General features: G+C 53.7%; 1 protein-coding gene across 11 annotated transcripts in view; it reads left to right on the top strand.

Annotated features, from left to right (window-relative positions):
* Positions 1-17515, top strand: part of TNS1 (tensin 1) — a 216272-nt gene that overhangs the window by 80596 nt on the left and 118161 nt on the right. For all 11 annotated transcript variants that reach the window (XM_027567210.1, XM_027567200.1, XM_027567247.1 and 8 more), the window contains one exon: positions 12085-12126. In XM_027567210.1, the coding sequence (XP_027423011.1) occupies positions 12085-12126 (42 nt within the window). The remainder of the gene's footprint in view (positions 1-12084; positions 12127-17515) is intronic.

Raw genomic sequence — 17515 nt, 5'->3', positions numbered from 1 at the left:
CCCTAGGTTGGGAAGATCCCGCTGGAGGAGGGCATGGCAATCCACTCCAGTATTCTTGCCTGGAGAATCCTGTGGACAGAGGAGCCTGGCGGGCTACAGTCCATATTATTGCACAGAGTCGGACACTACTGAAGAGACTTAGCACGAGCGCATGCAACCACTCTGCAAAGTAGGTCTCCTTATCCCCAGTTTAGCTCTCAGTAGCCGGTCTGTGGCAGATGGATATTTGAGCCCAGGCCTAACCCTCAGGCTCCTCGAAGGCAGCTGCGGGTTTGGTGCAAGAATCACCTGTCATTCATAGGCTGTGTGCATCTTAGAAAGTCACTGGCCTGTTTCACTGCTGTCTTGATGGTACTCAGACAATACCCACCCTTGAGCAGGGCCTGCATGTGGCAAGTCAGTGGCTCTTTAGGGACGGATCTTCAAGTTTTCTGTTTTTGTACCATGAGGTGAGTAAGCGTCCCCTTGGCTTCCCTTGTGGCTCAGCTGGTAAAGAATCCGCCTGCAATGCGGGAGACCTGGGTTTGATCCCTGGGTTGGGAAGATCCCCTGGAGAAGGTAATGGCTACCCACTCCAGTATTCTGGCTTGGAGAATTCCACGGATTGTATAGTCCATGGGGTCACAAAGAGTCAGACACGACTGAGTGACTTCCACTCCACTAACCCAGTCCAGGGCTTTTCTATCTTACCTCTTATCTTTTGGTCGGAAACTCATGCCCCTTAGTGTGTTCAGGAATTTAGAAATGAGGACCCACAAGCAGAAGGTGTTATGATCTTTTAGAATTGAACCCACTTCCAGTTACCACGTTTGTGTTAGGTTCAGCGCAGTTTGGCGTCAAGTGATGAGACAAAATGATTTTAGTGGCTTAGGGAATGCAAGGCTACAGATGGGCTTGGAGAATACAGAATTTTCTCCTGTTTGCTTTTCTTTTGGCAAGCCTTAAATCTTTAAAGAAGGGGGTAGGCCTTCCTGATCAGCAGCAGCATCGAGCAGTGATGCAGGCAGCGTGAGAAGCCTGAATAACCAAAAAAGCTTTTGGCCATTTCTTCAAATCTGAGATGTCTTTTTTTCCCTCCTACATTCTGTTTAATGCTTTTGAACTTGGAATGCATCTTATGATTTTCGGGCAGCCTTCCCTCCTCAAAAGCTATTGTCCAGTTGATGCTACCCCAGATAGTCAGTGGTATCATTGAGATTAAGAAACAGAGCCATGCACACCTGTGGTTTGCAAAGCCTCCTGAAGATGTGGCAGGGACTGAAGCCTGGAAGCTGTTGTCCTGTTGTCCTGAGAGCTGACTATGGCTGAGTTTAGGAAGGTACAGGGAACCTCTCTTGTCTGTGCAGGTTTGAGGGTGGCTCCCAGCCTTGGAATTCTCAGTTTGGGGCCTGGCTCAGCCCATTCTCTCCTCCACCCCTGCCCCAGCCTCCTCTGCGGGGGCCCCTTTCATGCTCCTTGGCAGGTCCTGACCCCTCTGGCTTCTTGGGTTTCCCCCTTGCTCTTATTAATACATTTTTTTTTTCTCCCACGCATCCTTCTTTTCTCACTGTTTTAGCACAGCTTAGGGTCAAAGACTTTGATCCTTCAAGTTTTCATCAGGGACAGAAACCCTCATGAGGAGTAAGGGGGCAGGGTGGGCAGTCTCCCTCTGGGTGTAATTTCTGGAAAACCAGATGGACTTGAATCCCAGTGAAATAATAGCCCTCTTATACCTCCATTACAGCAGTTCTTGGGCTCGTTTATAATTCTCTGTTTACATGCCTGTCTCCTCCACTGGGCCACAAGTTCCCCTCCGGGTCAGGCCATCCTTATTCCCCTCTGGCTCTGAAGCCGGGAACGTGGCACCGAGGGCCCCGTTACTGTTGTTGAAGGAGTGCACTGCCTTGCTTGTGTGCCCATCACCTCCTCCCCGTCCCAGGTTCCACTAGAACCTTGACCACAGACCACAGTCCTTTCCTTCACCAGATTCTTCTAGGAACTTCCTAGAAGCAGGGTTTTCTGTGCTGGAGGCCATGTCCTCCAACCCCCTGCTCCAGAACAAATGGCTCTTCTCCAGGTGGGAAAGAAGAGCTGGGGTTTCCCTGCTCTTTAGATCTTAGGAGAAGGTGACCTTGGAGTCTGTTTGTCAGACCATCTGTTGAGTGCCTCCACTTATTAACAGAGGCCCTGCATCCTCTGAGTGCTCCGGCCTGGGCTCCTCAGTGGTGGCCGGTTTCTCCTCAGGCTTCTTACATCCCCTTAGAATGTTCTCAGTAATCTCCCTACTCTGCTCAGAACCCCAGCTCAGAGTCTCCTTTCATTTTGGTCTCCCGTTCTGCCTCCACCCTCCTCTTGACTCAGACATCTTCCCAGCCCACCTGCCTTAGAAGCCATGCCCCCCATGAAACTCTACGTGTGACACCTGATTTGGGCAAAGTGCTGTGGTCCTGAGCAGGGCCAAGTCATGGGGTGCTACCAGGTTGGAACTCTGGTTCCATTACCTAGTGCAGGCTAAGGATGTGACCTCTCAGAGCCTCGTTTCCCCTTCTGTAAAATGGGCTGATAACCCCCACCTCACTGTGTACCATATGGGAAAAACAAACAAGCGAACTTGAAAGTGGTATTCTCTGGCTGGAGCGAGAGCTTCGAGGCGGAGAGGTGAGAAATGGGACTGGAAAGAGAGACACAGCCAGGTCCCGAAGGGCTGTGAGGACCATATTAGGGCATCTGGACTTTATCCCGTGGAGCTGGGCTGAGGGCAAGGAGGCGGATGTCAGGAGGCTGTTGTAAGAATCTCCATGATTTAAAGAGACTAGGGGTGAGGGAGTGGCTTGGAAGGATACTCTGGTGGAGGAATTGGCCAGGCTTGGGGGGGACGGGGGTGTAGGAAGAGTCCAGCTGACCCTCAGGTTTTTGGCTTAACAACCTTAGATGGTCAGGGAGTGGGGTGGTCGTCAATGGCAGTGAGGGAGCCAGGAGGAGGCAGAAAGGGGACAGGGCTGTGAACCCAGGACGCTGACCAGTGTCAAGTCCTGGGCCCAGCTCTGCCCTCTTGCCTCTGCTGGTACTTCCCTGTGCCCCTACACGCCCCACCCTTGTCATTGCTAGGCTTCCCCTGGACCCCTGGCTCCCCTCTTGTGCTCCCAGGACCTGGCATGTAGGAGATGCTTGGTACCTGTCTGTTGAACTCAACTTCTCTGACTTTCTTGCTCACAAGGGTTTGCTCATGAGAAGTCTGGTCCGGTATGCAACTCAGCCCTCCCAGGGTCACTGATGTTGGGTGTGGGCCAGTGTGGCCCCTGAGCTCGGCCCTTGGGGTCCCAGCTTGGGTCCCAGGGGAAACAGATCGTCAGAAAAGATGTTCTGCCACCAGCTAGGCATCCAGAGATCTGGGTGCTATCTTATGCCATCCTCCAGACAGACTCTGAAGGGGACCGGCTGCAGAGGGCCGGGCCTGCTGGCGCTCAGTGCTAGACCCACCTCACCTGCTTTGCTGCTGCCACGACCTTCTGGGGAAGTGTCTGCTCTGAAATACCACATTCCGGCAGGCTCAAGAGGGTCTGGCACACCCGGCCCTCCCCTTGTATGGGGTTGGGCTGTGCAGGTCAGGGCTGCTGTGTGGGGTGTGGCTAGAAACTTCCCTGTCTAGGAGGACCTTCTTGAGCGTGGAACAGGACTTGGAGGCTGGCAGGGGCTGGGGCGGCCAGTGAGTGGGGCCTGAGAAGAGGCTCCCGGGATAAGAGGGAGGGTTGGGGTTCAGGGGAGCTGCTGGAGCTGGCAGGGGGAATGACTGGGTCAATGGTCCAAGAGGAGCCTGGCCCAGGAGGATTTGGGGAAGGGATGGGCCTGGAACTCTGGGGACAGTGACTGGAGTCGGCCCTCTGGGTCGCCCCTGTGTCTTGTCTGCTTGGGGTCTCAGTTGGAGACTGCTGGGCTTGGGGAAAGGGTCAGGCCCCCTCCCTGCCCCCGGCTGGCTCCCTGGCCCTGAAGGGGCACGGCCCCCCGCCCCTCAGCTCGAGGTGTCCCTGGGAACAGGCCCCTTCTTGCCTCCAGGAACTTGACGCAGTTCCTTTCCCGGTCGTGAGCAGAACTCTATATAAGGGAAGGAAACAGCAGAGCAGGTTGAGAGCAAGCTCTGGTGAGGATGGGTGGCCTGGAGGGGAGGCCCAGGCCTGGGGAGGAAATGGAGCCAGGGCAGGGGCCCCCTCCTTCTCGGGAACCCCCCTGCCCAGAGCTTGAGGCTTGAGGCTCAGTCTGGGAGGCCAGTGTCTTCGAGCTCTTCTGGGGTGCTGCCCTCTTCACCCTCGGGCCTTGTACTTGCCCAGTCCCCCGCATGGCTGGGCACTGTGTAGCTGTCTGACTGTGGGCATCCACAGTCACCCCTCACCCGGTTCCCAAGCCAAGCCCTGGTCCAGTTGGCGGGGGCTCCCAGCCTGCTTTGGTCTGGCTGGCAGGGGCTGGCTGGGGCTTTATAGAGCCCAGTGGGGATTCGTAATGTGAACTTGGAGGTGCTGGGCTCTCCACACACGGAGGTCGTCTGATTGTGTCCACACAGGGCACGCGGGCTGGGTCCCTCCGGGATCATTGTCTGCATTATTCTTGACTCCCTGGTGTCACCTCAGTGACCAAGTCTCGGAGGATGGCTGATTCCTGGCCACCACAGGTTCCTTGAGTGGGGCCCCGAGGATGAGCAGCAGGCAGAGCTGAGGGCGGGATCCCTGGCTCTGGAGGGCAGGAAGGTGGCGGTGCCCTCCATGCTCTGGGTCGGGGAGAGCAGTAGAGTCTGGAGGGGGCATCTATTAACATGAGGTGGGGATGGGGGCCCACAGACGTTCAGGTACCTGATGGTCCCTTAGGGCTTCCCTGATAGCTTAGTTGGTAAAGAATCCACCTGCAATGCAGGAGACCCGGGTTTGATTCCTGGGTTGGGGAGATCCACTGGAGAAGGGATAGGCTACCCACTCCAGTATTCTTGGGCTTCCCTTGTGACTCAGCTGGTAAAGAATCTGCCTGCAATGCTGGAGACCTGAGTTCGATCCCTAGGTTGGGAAAATCTCCTGCAGAAGGGAAAGGCTACCCACTCCAGTATTCTTGGGCTTCCCTTGTGGCTCAGCTGGTAAAGAATCTGCCTGCAAAGCAGGAGACCTGCAATGCGATGGCCCCTTGTCTCTAGACTTCAGGGCTCCTCCCCATCTTTCCCCCTCCCCTCATTATTCTTAGTGTTACCGAACATCTCCTGCTTGCATTAAGCTCTGCATCCTTCATCTCCCCTGGTCCCTCTCCTACTCAGGCATCTTCAGTGGCTTCCCAGTGCTGGCAGCTGAAAGCTTTAACTCCTCTGCTGGGTGTTCAGAGTCTCCTATCATCCAGCCTGGAGGGAAACTTTCAGGCCAGTCTGCTTCCCTCATCTCCTACATGCCTTTCAATGCCATCTTTTCCTTCACCCATCCTGTGTCCCAGCCGAAGGGGATTCTTTTGATGTGGGAAGCGTTCCCACCTCCATGCCTTGTTTGTGTGGTTATTTTCTCCTGAAATGCCCTTTCCCCATCGCCACCTTCAAAACCTGCCCATGGACCTCGTAAGTTCCAGGTTCTGAGCAGAGCCCGAGCTTCTTGACAAAAATGACCTGTGGGCTTCCTGCCCTTCTGGGGCTCACAGGGGGAGCCACGCAGTAGACAAACAAAAGCAGTGTGTTCTTGAGGCCCGCCTCAGGTGCCCCCTCTTCCATGGAGTATGCCTGGGCAACCCCTCACTCCCCTCCAGCTTTCTCTGTGCTATTACAGCCCCGGATCCTCTGCCACAGCACGGGCCTCATCTGGCCAAGGGGACAGTGTGGCTTGCTAGGAAAGGCAGGTATTGCAGGCAGGCCGACCTGGTATCAGTCCTGATGCTGTTACTTGATAGATGTGCCATCTTGGCTCTCACAGGATTGTTGAACTGCCTGAGCCTCTATAAGATGAGGATGCTAAGGACCTACTTCAGGGGGGTCATGAAGAAGGGAGGGTGTCATTCGAGGTGAGTGCCTGGAGTTGTTGGGGGAGGCATGTGCAGTGGGTGTCAGCAAGAACTTCTCTGGAAGCAACCCAAGTGTCCGCTGATGGATGGACGGGTAAGCACAGTGCGGTATAGTCATCCAATGGAGTAGTATTCAGCCTCAAAGAAGAATGCAACTCTGATACATGCTGCAACATGAAAGAGTCTTGAAACCATTAGGCAGAGTATGTTAGTTTGTTGGGTCTGGCATAGCAAAATATCACACACTCAGTGGTTTATTTATTTATTTGGCTGCCCTGGATCTTAGTTGCGACACACAAGCTTTTCAATCTTGTTGCAACATGCAGCATGCAAGCTCTTAGTTGTGGCATGTGGCATCTAATTCCCTGACCAGGAATCTCACCCAGGCCTCCTGCATTGGGAGCGTGGAGACTTCGCCACTGGACCACCAGGGAAGACCCACAAACTCAGTGCTTTAAACAACAGAACTTTATTTTCTCGCAGTGTGGAGGCTGGAGGTCATGATCAAGGTGCCGGCAGGTTTGGTTTTCGCTGAGGCCCTCCTTGGCTTGTAGCTGGCCACTTTCTCCTTGTGTCTTCACGTGGTCCTCCCTTTGCGCAGGTCCCCCTAGTGACTCTCTGTGGGTCTTGATCTTATCTTGTAAGGATACCAGTCATATTGGATTAGGGCCCACCTTAATGGCCTCACTTTAACTTAATCACCCCTGGGGCTTCCCTGGTGGCTCAGATGGTGAAGAGCCTGCCTGCAACACAGGAGACGTGGGTTTGATCCCTGGATCAGCATGATTCCCTGGAGAAAGGAATGGCTACCCACTCCAGTGTTCTTGCCTGGAGATTCCCACGGACAGAGGAGCCTGGCAGGCTACAGTCCATGGGGTTGCAAAGAGTCAGACACAACTGAGGGACTAATACACATATTTAAAGGCCCCATCTCTACATACAGTCATATTGTGAGGTACTGGGGGTTTGGACTTCAACCTAAGAATTTGGAGGGATACTTCAGCTTATAACATTTAGTGAAATAATTCAGACAAAAAGACAAATATTGTATGATTCCTCTTATATGAGGTACCTAGAATAGGCAAGTTCATAGGAACAGAAAGTAGATGAGAGGTTACTGGGGCCGGGGACGGTTGGGGGGGAGTGAGGAATTATTGTTTGATGGGTGTAGGGTTTTTCTATTTTGGAATAATGAAAATGTTCTGGAAATGGATAGTGGAGATGATTATACAGCATTGTTAATATACAATGCCACTGATTTACACTTAAAATGGTAAATTTTATGTTATGTGCATTTTACCATAATTAAAGCGGGGGAGAGGCAAGCCAGATATGGGGGAGATCTCTTTTCTGCTCAGGATTATATGAAATGCTCAATTCCCAGACTCAAGTGGTTCTAGTTTGGCTGGGCTGTCCTCCAGTCCTGGGGACCAGGTGGACATGGGTGTGGGGACCCGTGGGAGGCTGGGATGTTGTGTAACCAATCCTGATTGAGAATGGGAGTGTCGCCCAGCTGGGGATGAGGTCCTGCCACTCGTCAGGTAGTGAGGTTCTGGGGGCAGTGGGAGGCAGGTGCCTGGGTTTTCACCTACGACTCTCCCCTTCCAGCTGGTTGACTCTGTTATGATCTCTTCAAGCCTCAGTTTCTTCATCTGTAAAATGGGAGCAGAATACCAACTCTGCAGGATTGGAGGGTCTCAGAGACGACACAAGCATATGGTAGATCAGCTCCCTTGAGTAGGTGCCTAACAGTCGTGGTAACTGGTGCCTCCTGTCCTTGGGCCTTGAGTCGCTTTCATCTTTCCAGAAATCTTTCGTGTGCACCTCCTGTGTGCTGGGACTAGCATGATGAACAAGGCATGCTCCTTTCCTTTAGGGCACTTGATTTCTCTAGTGAGTAACAGATTATAGACAAGGAAATAAACACATCTGTAATTACACGTTGTATTTAGAGCTGGGAAGGAGAGATAGGAATTCAGGAGAGAGAATAGCTATGTGTGTGTGTGTGTGTGTGTGTGTGTGTGTGTGTATAGCTTAAGGGAGTCAGGGAGGGCTTCTCTCTAGGGTGGTAGCATTTAAGCCAAAGCCAGAAGAATAGGAAGGACCCAGCTGTGCAGACAGCTGGGCTAAGAACATCTGGGCAAGAAAACTGCATACTCAGAGGCCCTGAGGAAGAACAGAGCTAGGTGTGTCCCGAGGACTGAGAGGAGCCCACCCCTTGGGTGTGGCTTTGGGCCTGGACAAGGTGAATGGACAGAGTGACAGTGGGGAACCGGCCAGGGGGCGGGTTGTGCAGGGAGCCCCCTGACTGGGCTGCCTGCTCTCAGGACTCTCCTGTCCTGGGGGGGTCCCCAAGGCTGTGTCCTGTTGTTGGCACTGTTCCCGGGGACCTTTGAAGTTCAGAAAATACTAGTGGGTGGAGGGCTGATGAATGCCAGGCTTTGGCCCCAGTGCCAGGCTATGGAGCCTGATAACGCTCACATCCTGGCAGCATTCCTGTCTTTCTACCTCCAGAGCTGCATCGTTCTACTGCAGTGGCCTTGGGCAAGTCGTTACCCTTGCTGTGCCTTAGTTTCTTCATCTGTGAAATGGGGATAAAACAGTATAACTCATGCATCTTTTTCCCTGTGAACTTTAAAGAAACTTTCCCTCCTGACCCTCCCACCCCATCCCGCCCCTCTAGGTCATCACAGAGCACAGGCTGGGCTCTCTGTGCCCATATAGCAGCTTCCCACTAGCTATCTATTTTACACATGATAGTGTATATATGTCAGCGCTACTGTCTCAGTTCATCCCACCGTCTCCTTCCCTACCTATGTCCAAAGTCTGCATTTTTATTAGGATCAAATGAGTCTAGGGAAAGGGCTTAGGACAGTAACAGACACATAGGCACATCCCATAAACTTTCTGTTCCTGCTCTAGTTGTGTAGGGCTCTGGGGAAATTCATCTTTACCGGAGAGTCGGCACGGCAGAGAGGGCTGCGGCACAACCCTGTCTACAGCCAGACTGCTGGGGCTGCGTCCTGCCTTCTCTGCTCGACACTTGATTGACCTCTGTGCCTTGGTCTTCTCAGTCACAAAATGGGATGCTCAGGGTTGTGGGAATGAAGTGAATTAATTCACGCCAGGGACAAAGCAGAGTGCCTGGCGGGTAGCAAGTTTGATGGGAGTATTTGCTGCTGCTGCTGCTTTTAGTGTTGTTACAGTTTTCAGAATGGAAAGGCTGAACCTTAGGCCCACCAGCCCGCATCCTCTGTCTGCCGACGGATCATGGAGGGAGACTTGGGGAGAAGGCTTACCTGAGGCTGAATTTCTGGGCCTGAGTCCTGGAATCCTGTCCTGCCAGCCCTGGGGAGACAAATGACTGGCACCCCCTGTGTCTGCCCTCTTTGCATAGGGAGGGCTGCTAGCTGGAGTCCCCCGGGGCCAGTGGGAGTGGTCGCTGCAGACACCAGGAGTGTGGGGCCACAGGGCACAGGCCAGAGTGGCAAGGGGCTCTGGCCCTCCCTGGTACATTCCAGGTTCCTGAGGGGGTGGCCAGGAGCCAGGGTGCCGGAGGGAAGGAGAGAGCCTTTTAAGGAAACATTTCTCTGCTTTAAAAAAAAAAAAAAATAGACAAGAAACATTGAAACACACAACAAAGTTAGTGGGCTGGCTGGCGGGCCGGCCTGGAATGCGCAGCTGTGGGCAGTGGGTGGAGGAGGCCCTGGGGGGCAGCAGGCCACGAAGGGGCACCCCGGCATCAGGCCTGCAAACTGGGGGTCCACAGTACAGATCTAAGTCCTCAGAGAGGACAAGGACAGGACCTGGGGTTAGGTTCCATGGCTCCCCGCTGCTTCAGGGTGGTACTTGGAGAAGGGAATGGCAACCCACTCCAGTATTCTTGCCTGGAGAATGCCATGGACATAAGAGCCTGGTGGGCTACAGTCCAGGGGGTTGCAAGGAGTCGGACATGATTGAGCGACTAGTACTTTAGTCCTAGAGAAGAGGCTCTCCCTCTTGTCTCAGAGGACACCTGTCCGTCCTGCCTTTGCCTCATCATGTGTCCGTAACCCCCCTCACTTCCCTAACCCCCAGTCCCGAATGGAGACCAGACGCACTCTCGGGTACTGCAGGGGAAGACAGCGGTGGTGGATGGGGCTTGCCTGTGTCTGGGATGCCATGGCACTAGCCAGCAGCGTCCCGTCCTCTTGCAGCTGATTGCACATTTAGGTTCTCAGCCCTGTTCCAGCTCTAGCTCCGAGAGAAGGAGCAGAGCAGGGTGCTGATCTGTGGGTTGACCCACTCCCACCCGGACCTGAGGACCCATGGGTGATAGGAGGTGGGATAGGAGGGCCTGGCCCCAGGGGTTGAAACCTACAAGAGTGGGATTTAGGGCTGGGGTGCAAGGATCCAGGGAGGAAGGAGGTCACTGCTGGATGCTGGACTCCTGCTCTGAAAGGGCCTAGGGGACTGCAAGCGTCCCCGTGACTGAGAGCTTGTCTGATGGGCAGGGCGCCCTGAAGGCTGCAGCCACCTCCAGACTTTCCTGCCCTTCTGCCCTGTTCTCCTGGCATCCTCCACCCCACCCCTGGTCACTGATCAGCTGTGTGACCTTGGGAAAGTTGTTTAATTTCTCTGTGCCCCCTGTACCTCAACTGGTGGTAGGTGTGTGTGCTGTGCTAAGTCGCTTCAGTCGTGTCTGACTCTTTGTGAAACTTATGGATGATAACTCACCAGGCTCCTTTGTCCATGGAGTTCTCCAAGCATGAATACTGCAGGGGGTTGCCATGCTCTCCTCCAAGGGTGATAGGTACTGAGACTAAACCCAGGTCACTTTGCTGAGTTGGCAGGGAGCCTGCAGCGTGACTGCCAAGAACCCAGGGATGCCAACTCCTAGCCCCTCTACCTCTTCCAGAGCCTGGGGCACATGGTTCCACAGGTGTGGGCCCCTTCTAAGCTGGCATGTCAAGCCAGGTGGTCCCTGGAGCTGGTCAGATGATAGAACAGGGTCAGGGGACAGAAAGGCTCAGCTGAGGGTGACGCCCCTATGAACAGCCAGCTCCACCTGAGGCTGGGGGCTGTCACTGCTCTTCTGGGGATGGGGCCAGATCGCCCACTGTTGGAGAAGGTAGCCACCTGCCCTTTGGCGATCCATGGCTTGTGTCCAGACATCCTCATGCCTGGGGCTGGGGGACGTGGGGAGAGCTTCCCCCTCCGTCCCCTCTGTGGGCCCCTACGTGGTGTTCAGGTCAGGAATTGGAGCCAAGGTTGAGGTATGAGCTCCAAGAAAAACGTGTCCTGGCTAGAAAAAAAGGAACACATCGAGTCTCTGATAAAGGCCTCTGCTAATTGTCAGGGTAGTGGTTTGGCTGCCGGGCCCCTGGGGAGGGAGTGTTATCTCAGCGTAGGGAGAATCCAGCCCCCTCTCTCCGCCCATCTCCCTCTGACTTGAGGCCACGGGGCCACCCCCTCCCTCATCAGAGAAGATGAGGATGATGACAAAATAATAGCTCACCCTCGGAGAGTGTTTCCACCCTCAAGACCTTCCACGTGTATTAGCAGAGTGGCTAGTTTCTTTTGAAAGAGCCGACAGGCCCTTCCCCATGCTGTTTCCCCACACAGTCTGGGAAGCTTGGCCAGCCCTCTGCAGCTCTGACCTTGGAATGAGACACCTTGGCATTTGGGAGAATGGAGGAGGTGACCTTTCCTAGAGGTCTTAAACATGGTTTAAAAAAAAAAAAAAAAACACACCAAATCTTACCATATTGCAGAAAATTTAGAAAATAGAAAGAAAAAAAAAAAAACCACCTTATTACCTTAACTCTGGTGCTTTGACCTCCAGTCTTTCTGCATATTTCTTTGTACAGAATTTTAAGAATGTGTCCATTTCACTTTTGCCTCTTCATCTGAGCACTGTTGCCTAGGCGTTTTCTCGTGTTGCTACACAGTCTTCCAATGAACTCTCCTACTGGAGGGTGTCAGTGTTTGTGAACTGAAGGGCGGGGTGTCTAGCCCCGGCTGGTGGGGGAGCAAAATGATTTCAGGAGGCCCTGGGTTTCTGTGGGGATGAAAGATGCTAACCTTGCCCTTTCTCTGTTCCTCCCACAGGTGGCTGCCCCCTGCATTCCTCCTTCCAGCCATGAACTGGTGGTGAGTGACAGTCCATTCCTGCCCCGCCAGCCCACCCTCCTCTCTTTCCGCAGCTCCTGCTTCAGCTTACTTTGCCTGCATGCATGCTCAGTCGCTTCAGTTGTGTCCGACTCTTTGCAACCCCATGAACTGTAGCCCTCCAGGCTCCTCTGTCCATGGGATTTCCCAGGCAAGAATACTGGAGTGGGTTGCCAGTCCCTTCTCCAGGGGATCTTCCAGACCTAGGGATCCAACCCATGTCTCATGTGTGTCCTGCATTGTAGGCAGATTCGTTACCGCTGAGCCACTGGGGAAGCCCCAAGCATCCTGGTAGCTCCCACAGGTGCTGGGCCATTAGGTAATGAGGAGGAAGGGGCCGTGTCCTGAAGCTGAAGCCCAACTAGAAGGAAATGAGTCATGAGGTCCCTTCGTGACTTCATGAGACTCGCGGCCTCTTGTTTCAATCTTGAGACTCAAGTCCTTAGAAAAGCCCATAAAAGGGCATCCTGCCTGTCTCTAGGCCTGGTCAGGTGCCTGTTGTCTTGGGGCTTACAGAACAGGGGGATGGCATCTCCTTTGACCTGCCTGGTCCCTGGTCAGGTCCCTTTTGGCTGAGCCCTTCTGTCCCCTGACTCTGTTCTATCATCTGACCAGCTCCAGGGACCACCTGGCTTGACATGCCAGCTTAGAAGGGGTCCACACCTGTGGAACCATGTGCCCTGGGCTCTGGGATGGATGGCATGACCCACAGAGTTCAGGTACCTGGGAAGTTAGTCACATTGAGGTGGCCTGCTGCATCTCCAGGCTCTTTGGCTGACTCTGCTTTTCTGCCCTCCCTCCATGTCCCCCAGTGCCGCACTGCTCCCTCTTTCCTCCAGTCAGGCTTCCAGAAAAGTGTGGATGGGCAGGACTCCTGTGAGTTACGGGCTGGGGAGAGGGGCCTGCTCCAGACCCATCCCAGCTGGGCTGCTTTGGAATGTTTCCCTCCCTGCCGTCTCTCTGTCTTCTTACCCTTCACAGCTCCCTCCTGCTCCCCAGCCCAGCACAGGAGGCAGTCGGGGGCCCTGGGGACTGGAGAGGGAGGGCCCTGCCTGCACTCAGGTATGTGTGTGCAGGCCCGCACCCATGTGTGTACTTGTTTGTGACTAGAGTTCGTGATGGAGGGCCCAAGTGGGCACCATCCCACTGATCGGTGTGGCGGTGCCTGTGGTGACATTGATGTGGGTGGGAGTCTTGGGGAGTAGGCAAGGGCCCAGTGGGGCCCAGGCAGTTGGAGGTGTCTGCACATGACTTGCTCAGCCTGGATGCTGGCATCTCACTCGGGTTTCCTGGTCTTTTCTCTTCTGACACCCACGTGCTGTGTGACAGTGGGCCAGTACTGCCCTCTTTCTGGGCCTCAGGTTCCCTTTTTGTCAAAGAAGGGGGCTGCACTCGAAGCTCCAAAGGCCTTCTCAGTTCTGATACATATCCGCCTCCCATCCTTCCCCTCCCTATTCAGGGTCATTGGTGGAATGAAATAAAGCATGCAAAAAAAAAAAAAAAAAAAGTATGCAGAAGTGATTATGACTCTTAGATGTCTCTTGGATGCAGAGCAGAGTCACTGCCCTCTGCCCTCTCGGTCTAGGCCCTGCCATGACTTGCTTGGCCTGGGTACTGGAACATTCCACAACCTGGCTCAGGCAGGAGTCCCTTCTGGTATCTAATTGCAGTTCCTCCAGCTGGAATGCCAACCTGTTCCCTTCTGTTCCAACCTGTGACCCCTCCTCACATAAACAAAGCTCACAAGACTCCCAGAGGTCAGGCATTCCATGTCCTTTCCTCGCATCGGCCCCTCCTTCCTAATCTCACTGGGCTCAAATGCTTTTGGGCCTCACCTCTGCCTAGCTGTGTGTCTCCAGATGTGGAGTATTCTTTGCACAGAGCTCAGTCAAAGGTCATCTCACAACAGCAGGGCTTAGGGGTCGAATACTGTGGGGATGAGGCCAGAGTGCAGGCCTGGTTTGGAACTGCCAGGGAGAACTCTCTCTGGGATTGTGGAAGGGCAGGCAGGGAGGGGTGGAGAGGAAGGAGCCCACATCTCAGCATTTCAACCCGATTACTACTTGGCCACTGAGAACAGAATGTTCTTGGCTGGTTGAGGATAGTTGGGGGGCTCTGGAGTCTAGGGCTCTCCAGGCAGGAGCCAGACGCTTGACCTCCAGGAGTCTCGTGAGCTTTGTTTACATGAGGAGGGGTCAGGGATTGGAACAGAAGGGAATAGGTTGGCTTTCCGACTGGAGGAATTGCAGTTAGATACCAGAAGGGATGAGCTTCCCAGGTGGCACTAGTGATAAAGAACCCATCTGCCAGTGCAGGAGATACAAAGAGACGTGGGTTCAAACCCTGGGTCTGGAAGATCCCCTGGAGGAGGGCATGCAACCCACTCCAGTATTCTTGCCTCAAGAATCCCATGGACAGAGGAGCCTGGTGGGCCACAGTCCATAGGGTCACAAAGAGTCGGACACGACTGAAGCTACTTGCACAGCACAGCATGGTACCAGAAAGGACTCCTGCCTGGGCCAGGCTGTGGAATGTTCCCATCTCTAATGTGCCTGCCCGAGCAGAGGGGCTCTGAGTCTCGTGGACGTTGCATGAGCCAACTGGTGGAGGAGTGGTTGTGACAACAAAGATTTCCCCGCCTGAGTCAGGATACTCCACTTCCCCCCAGAAGTGATCAAGAGGGAGGGAGTTCCCCGAGGCCTGGGTCTGTGACCATGGACACGTTGGTTAACCTCTCTGGACCTCAGTTTCTCCTCTGCGGGTTGGGAGTTAGTAACAGTACCTACCTTATAAGGCTGTGAAAAGAATCAGTTCAGTCAGTTCAGTCGCTCAGTCGTGTCCGACTCTTTGTGACCCCATGAATCGCAGCACGCCAGGCCTCCCTGTCCATCACCAACTCCCGGAGTTCACTCAGACCCACGTCCATCGAGTCGGTGATACCATCCAGCCATCTCATCCTCTGTCGTCCCCTTCTCCTCCTGCCCCCAATCCCTCCCAGCATCAGAGTCTTTTCCAATGAGTCAACTCTTCACATGAGGTGGCCAAAGTACTGGAGTTTCAGCTTCAGCATCAGTCCTTACAATGAATATTCAGGATTGATTTCCTTTAGGAAGAACTAGTTGGATCTCCTTGCAGTCCAAAGGACTCTCAAGAGTCTTCTCCAACACCACAGTTCAAAAGCATCAATTCTTTGGCGCTCAGCCTTCTTCACAGTCCAACTCTCACATCCATACATGACGACAGGTGAAACGAATAAAAGGAACAAATTAGCTCACTGAATCAGTCTGTGTTCAAATCCTCCAATGGCTGCTCACCCCTGAGAGTAAAGGCCCAGGTTCTTCCATTGGTCTACACAGCCCTACAATGATGGGCAGATTTCCTTTCTCACCTCATCTTCTGAAAGCTCCCTCCTTCTCTCAGTCTGCTGTGACCACCTGGCCTTCTTGCTGGTCTTGAACATCAGGCAGATACTGCCTCAGGGCCTTTGCACTTGCTGACCTTTTCCCAAGGATACCTGCCAGGCTCTTTCCCTCCTTGAGATCTTTACTCAAGTGTCAGATTTCCCTTCCCCCAGCAACCCACTCTCTCTTCCCTGCCTTCTTTGCCCCTCAGCATGTGTCACCATCTTACTTGCTGATCTCCTTTAAAAGCCTCCCACCAACATGGAGAAGGCAATGGCATCCCACTCCAGTACTCTTGCCTGGAAAATCCCATGGATGGAGGAGCCTGGTAGGCTGTAGTCCATGGGATCGCTAAGAGTCGGACACGACTGAAGTGACTTAGCAGCAGCAGCAGCAGCAGCAGCATGGAAACATACATTACCATATGTAAAATAGACAGCCTGTGAGAATTTGCTGTATGACTCAGGAAACTCTAAGGGGGCTCAGTAACAACCCAGATGGGTGGGGTGGGAATTGAGGTGGGAAGGATGTTCAGGTGGGAGGGGACATGGGTAAACTTATGGCTGATTTATGTTGATGTTTGATAGAAACCAACACAATACTGCAAAGCAATTATCCTTCAATTAAAAATAAATAAAAAAAAATAGCCTCCCACCACACCAGCATGTAAACTCTATGATGACAAGGGGTTTCTGTCCGCTGTGTTCACTGCTGTATTCCCACTATCTGACACACAGTAGGTACTCAGTGCATGCTTATTGTGTGGCTGGAAGAAAGGCATTCAGCCAGATGCTCAGCGAAGATTAGGTGCTCAATAAACAGGACTGTTGTCCTCTGACTCTTTGTTCTTGGGCCATGGGGGTCTATTAGGGGGGCCAGTCTCCAGCTGGAAGCTCTGATACTGTCCCTGGGGAGGGAAAGTGGCCCAGGGGAAGCTGGGAGAAAGTTTGGCTTCCCCTAGAGAGCACTCAACACCTGTTTCCTCACGGCAGGCAGGCAAGGGCTTTGAGCAGGTTCAGAAGAGGGAGGAAAGGGCGGGTCGTATTTTTCCTTCCTTTTCCCTTCCATGCCTGCCCTTCAGCCTCTGCAGGGCTGGTCTCTGGGCTCCCCGACTCCTCCCTCTTGCCTCACACTGTGTTCGTCTTTCTGTTGAGTTTTCTCCATGTCCCCAGCTCTCCCTCTGGCCTTCTCACCCATCTCACTTCCGTTCAGCCCCCACCCCGCTGCCCCAGGATTGGGACCACTCATCCTTGGGCCCGGGATCTCTGCCAGCCTCAGGGCCCTGCCAGCCAAACATTTTCCAGCCTGTGCCAGGCCAACCAGGGCAGAGTGGCTTAATCTTCAACCCGTATTTTCGTCTTACTCAACAGATGTTGCCCAAGGGCTTGAGGAGAAGGGTCCTAGGGTCACCTCCCTCCTGTGGGGTCCACTGCTGGGGGCAGGCTGGAGAGGGGTGAGGGGGTGCTTGTCGGGGATGCTCCTGATCCTTGGAAAGCGCTGAGGCAGCTCTTCTCAACTTCGGAAAAATAAGAGTCCAAAGGAATTTCCCCAGGGTGATGGCCAAGTGCAGTGGCCACTGAAGTGGGCTGGATCTGAGCCCTTCTGCACCCAAAGCCTGGCACCCAGGAGACCTGGGTGGGGGGAGAGCTGTGTGGGCACTGCTTCTCCTCTACAGGGCAGCCCCAAAACCAGGATGTGAAATGTCCTGCGGAACAAGTCCTATTGAATCACAGGTGGGGTGGAGAGTGTGTTGTGGGGGATGGGGATGCCAGGTTGATTTCAGTAATCAGAGCAAGTGAAAAGCTAACCCATGTATGGAATTTCCTCTTTGCAGACCTTTGTTGTGAGAGCTTTACAAAAATAAACTCATTTATTCTTCAGCACAGTGCAGTAAAGGAGGTGCTGTGATTACCCCAATGTCTCAGATGAAGAACCCTGATAAGACTTAAGGCCGCAGAGTTGTTTGGAAG

This window comes from Bos indicus x Bos taurus, chromosome 2, assembly GCF_003369695.1.
Source record: "Bos indicus x Bos taurus breed Angus x Brahman F1 hybrid chromosome 2, Bos_hybrid_MaternalHap_v2.0, whole genome shotgun sequence".
Classification (NCBI taxonomy): domain Eukaryota; kingdom Metazoa; phylum Chordata; class Mammalia; order Artiodactyla; family Bovidae; genus Bos; species Bos indicus x Bos taurus.
The sequence above is the reverse complement of the archived record's forward strand: the minus strand, read 5'-3'. Positions and strand labels throughout refer to the sequence as shown.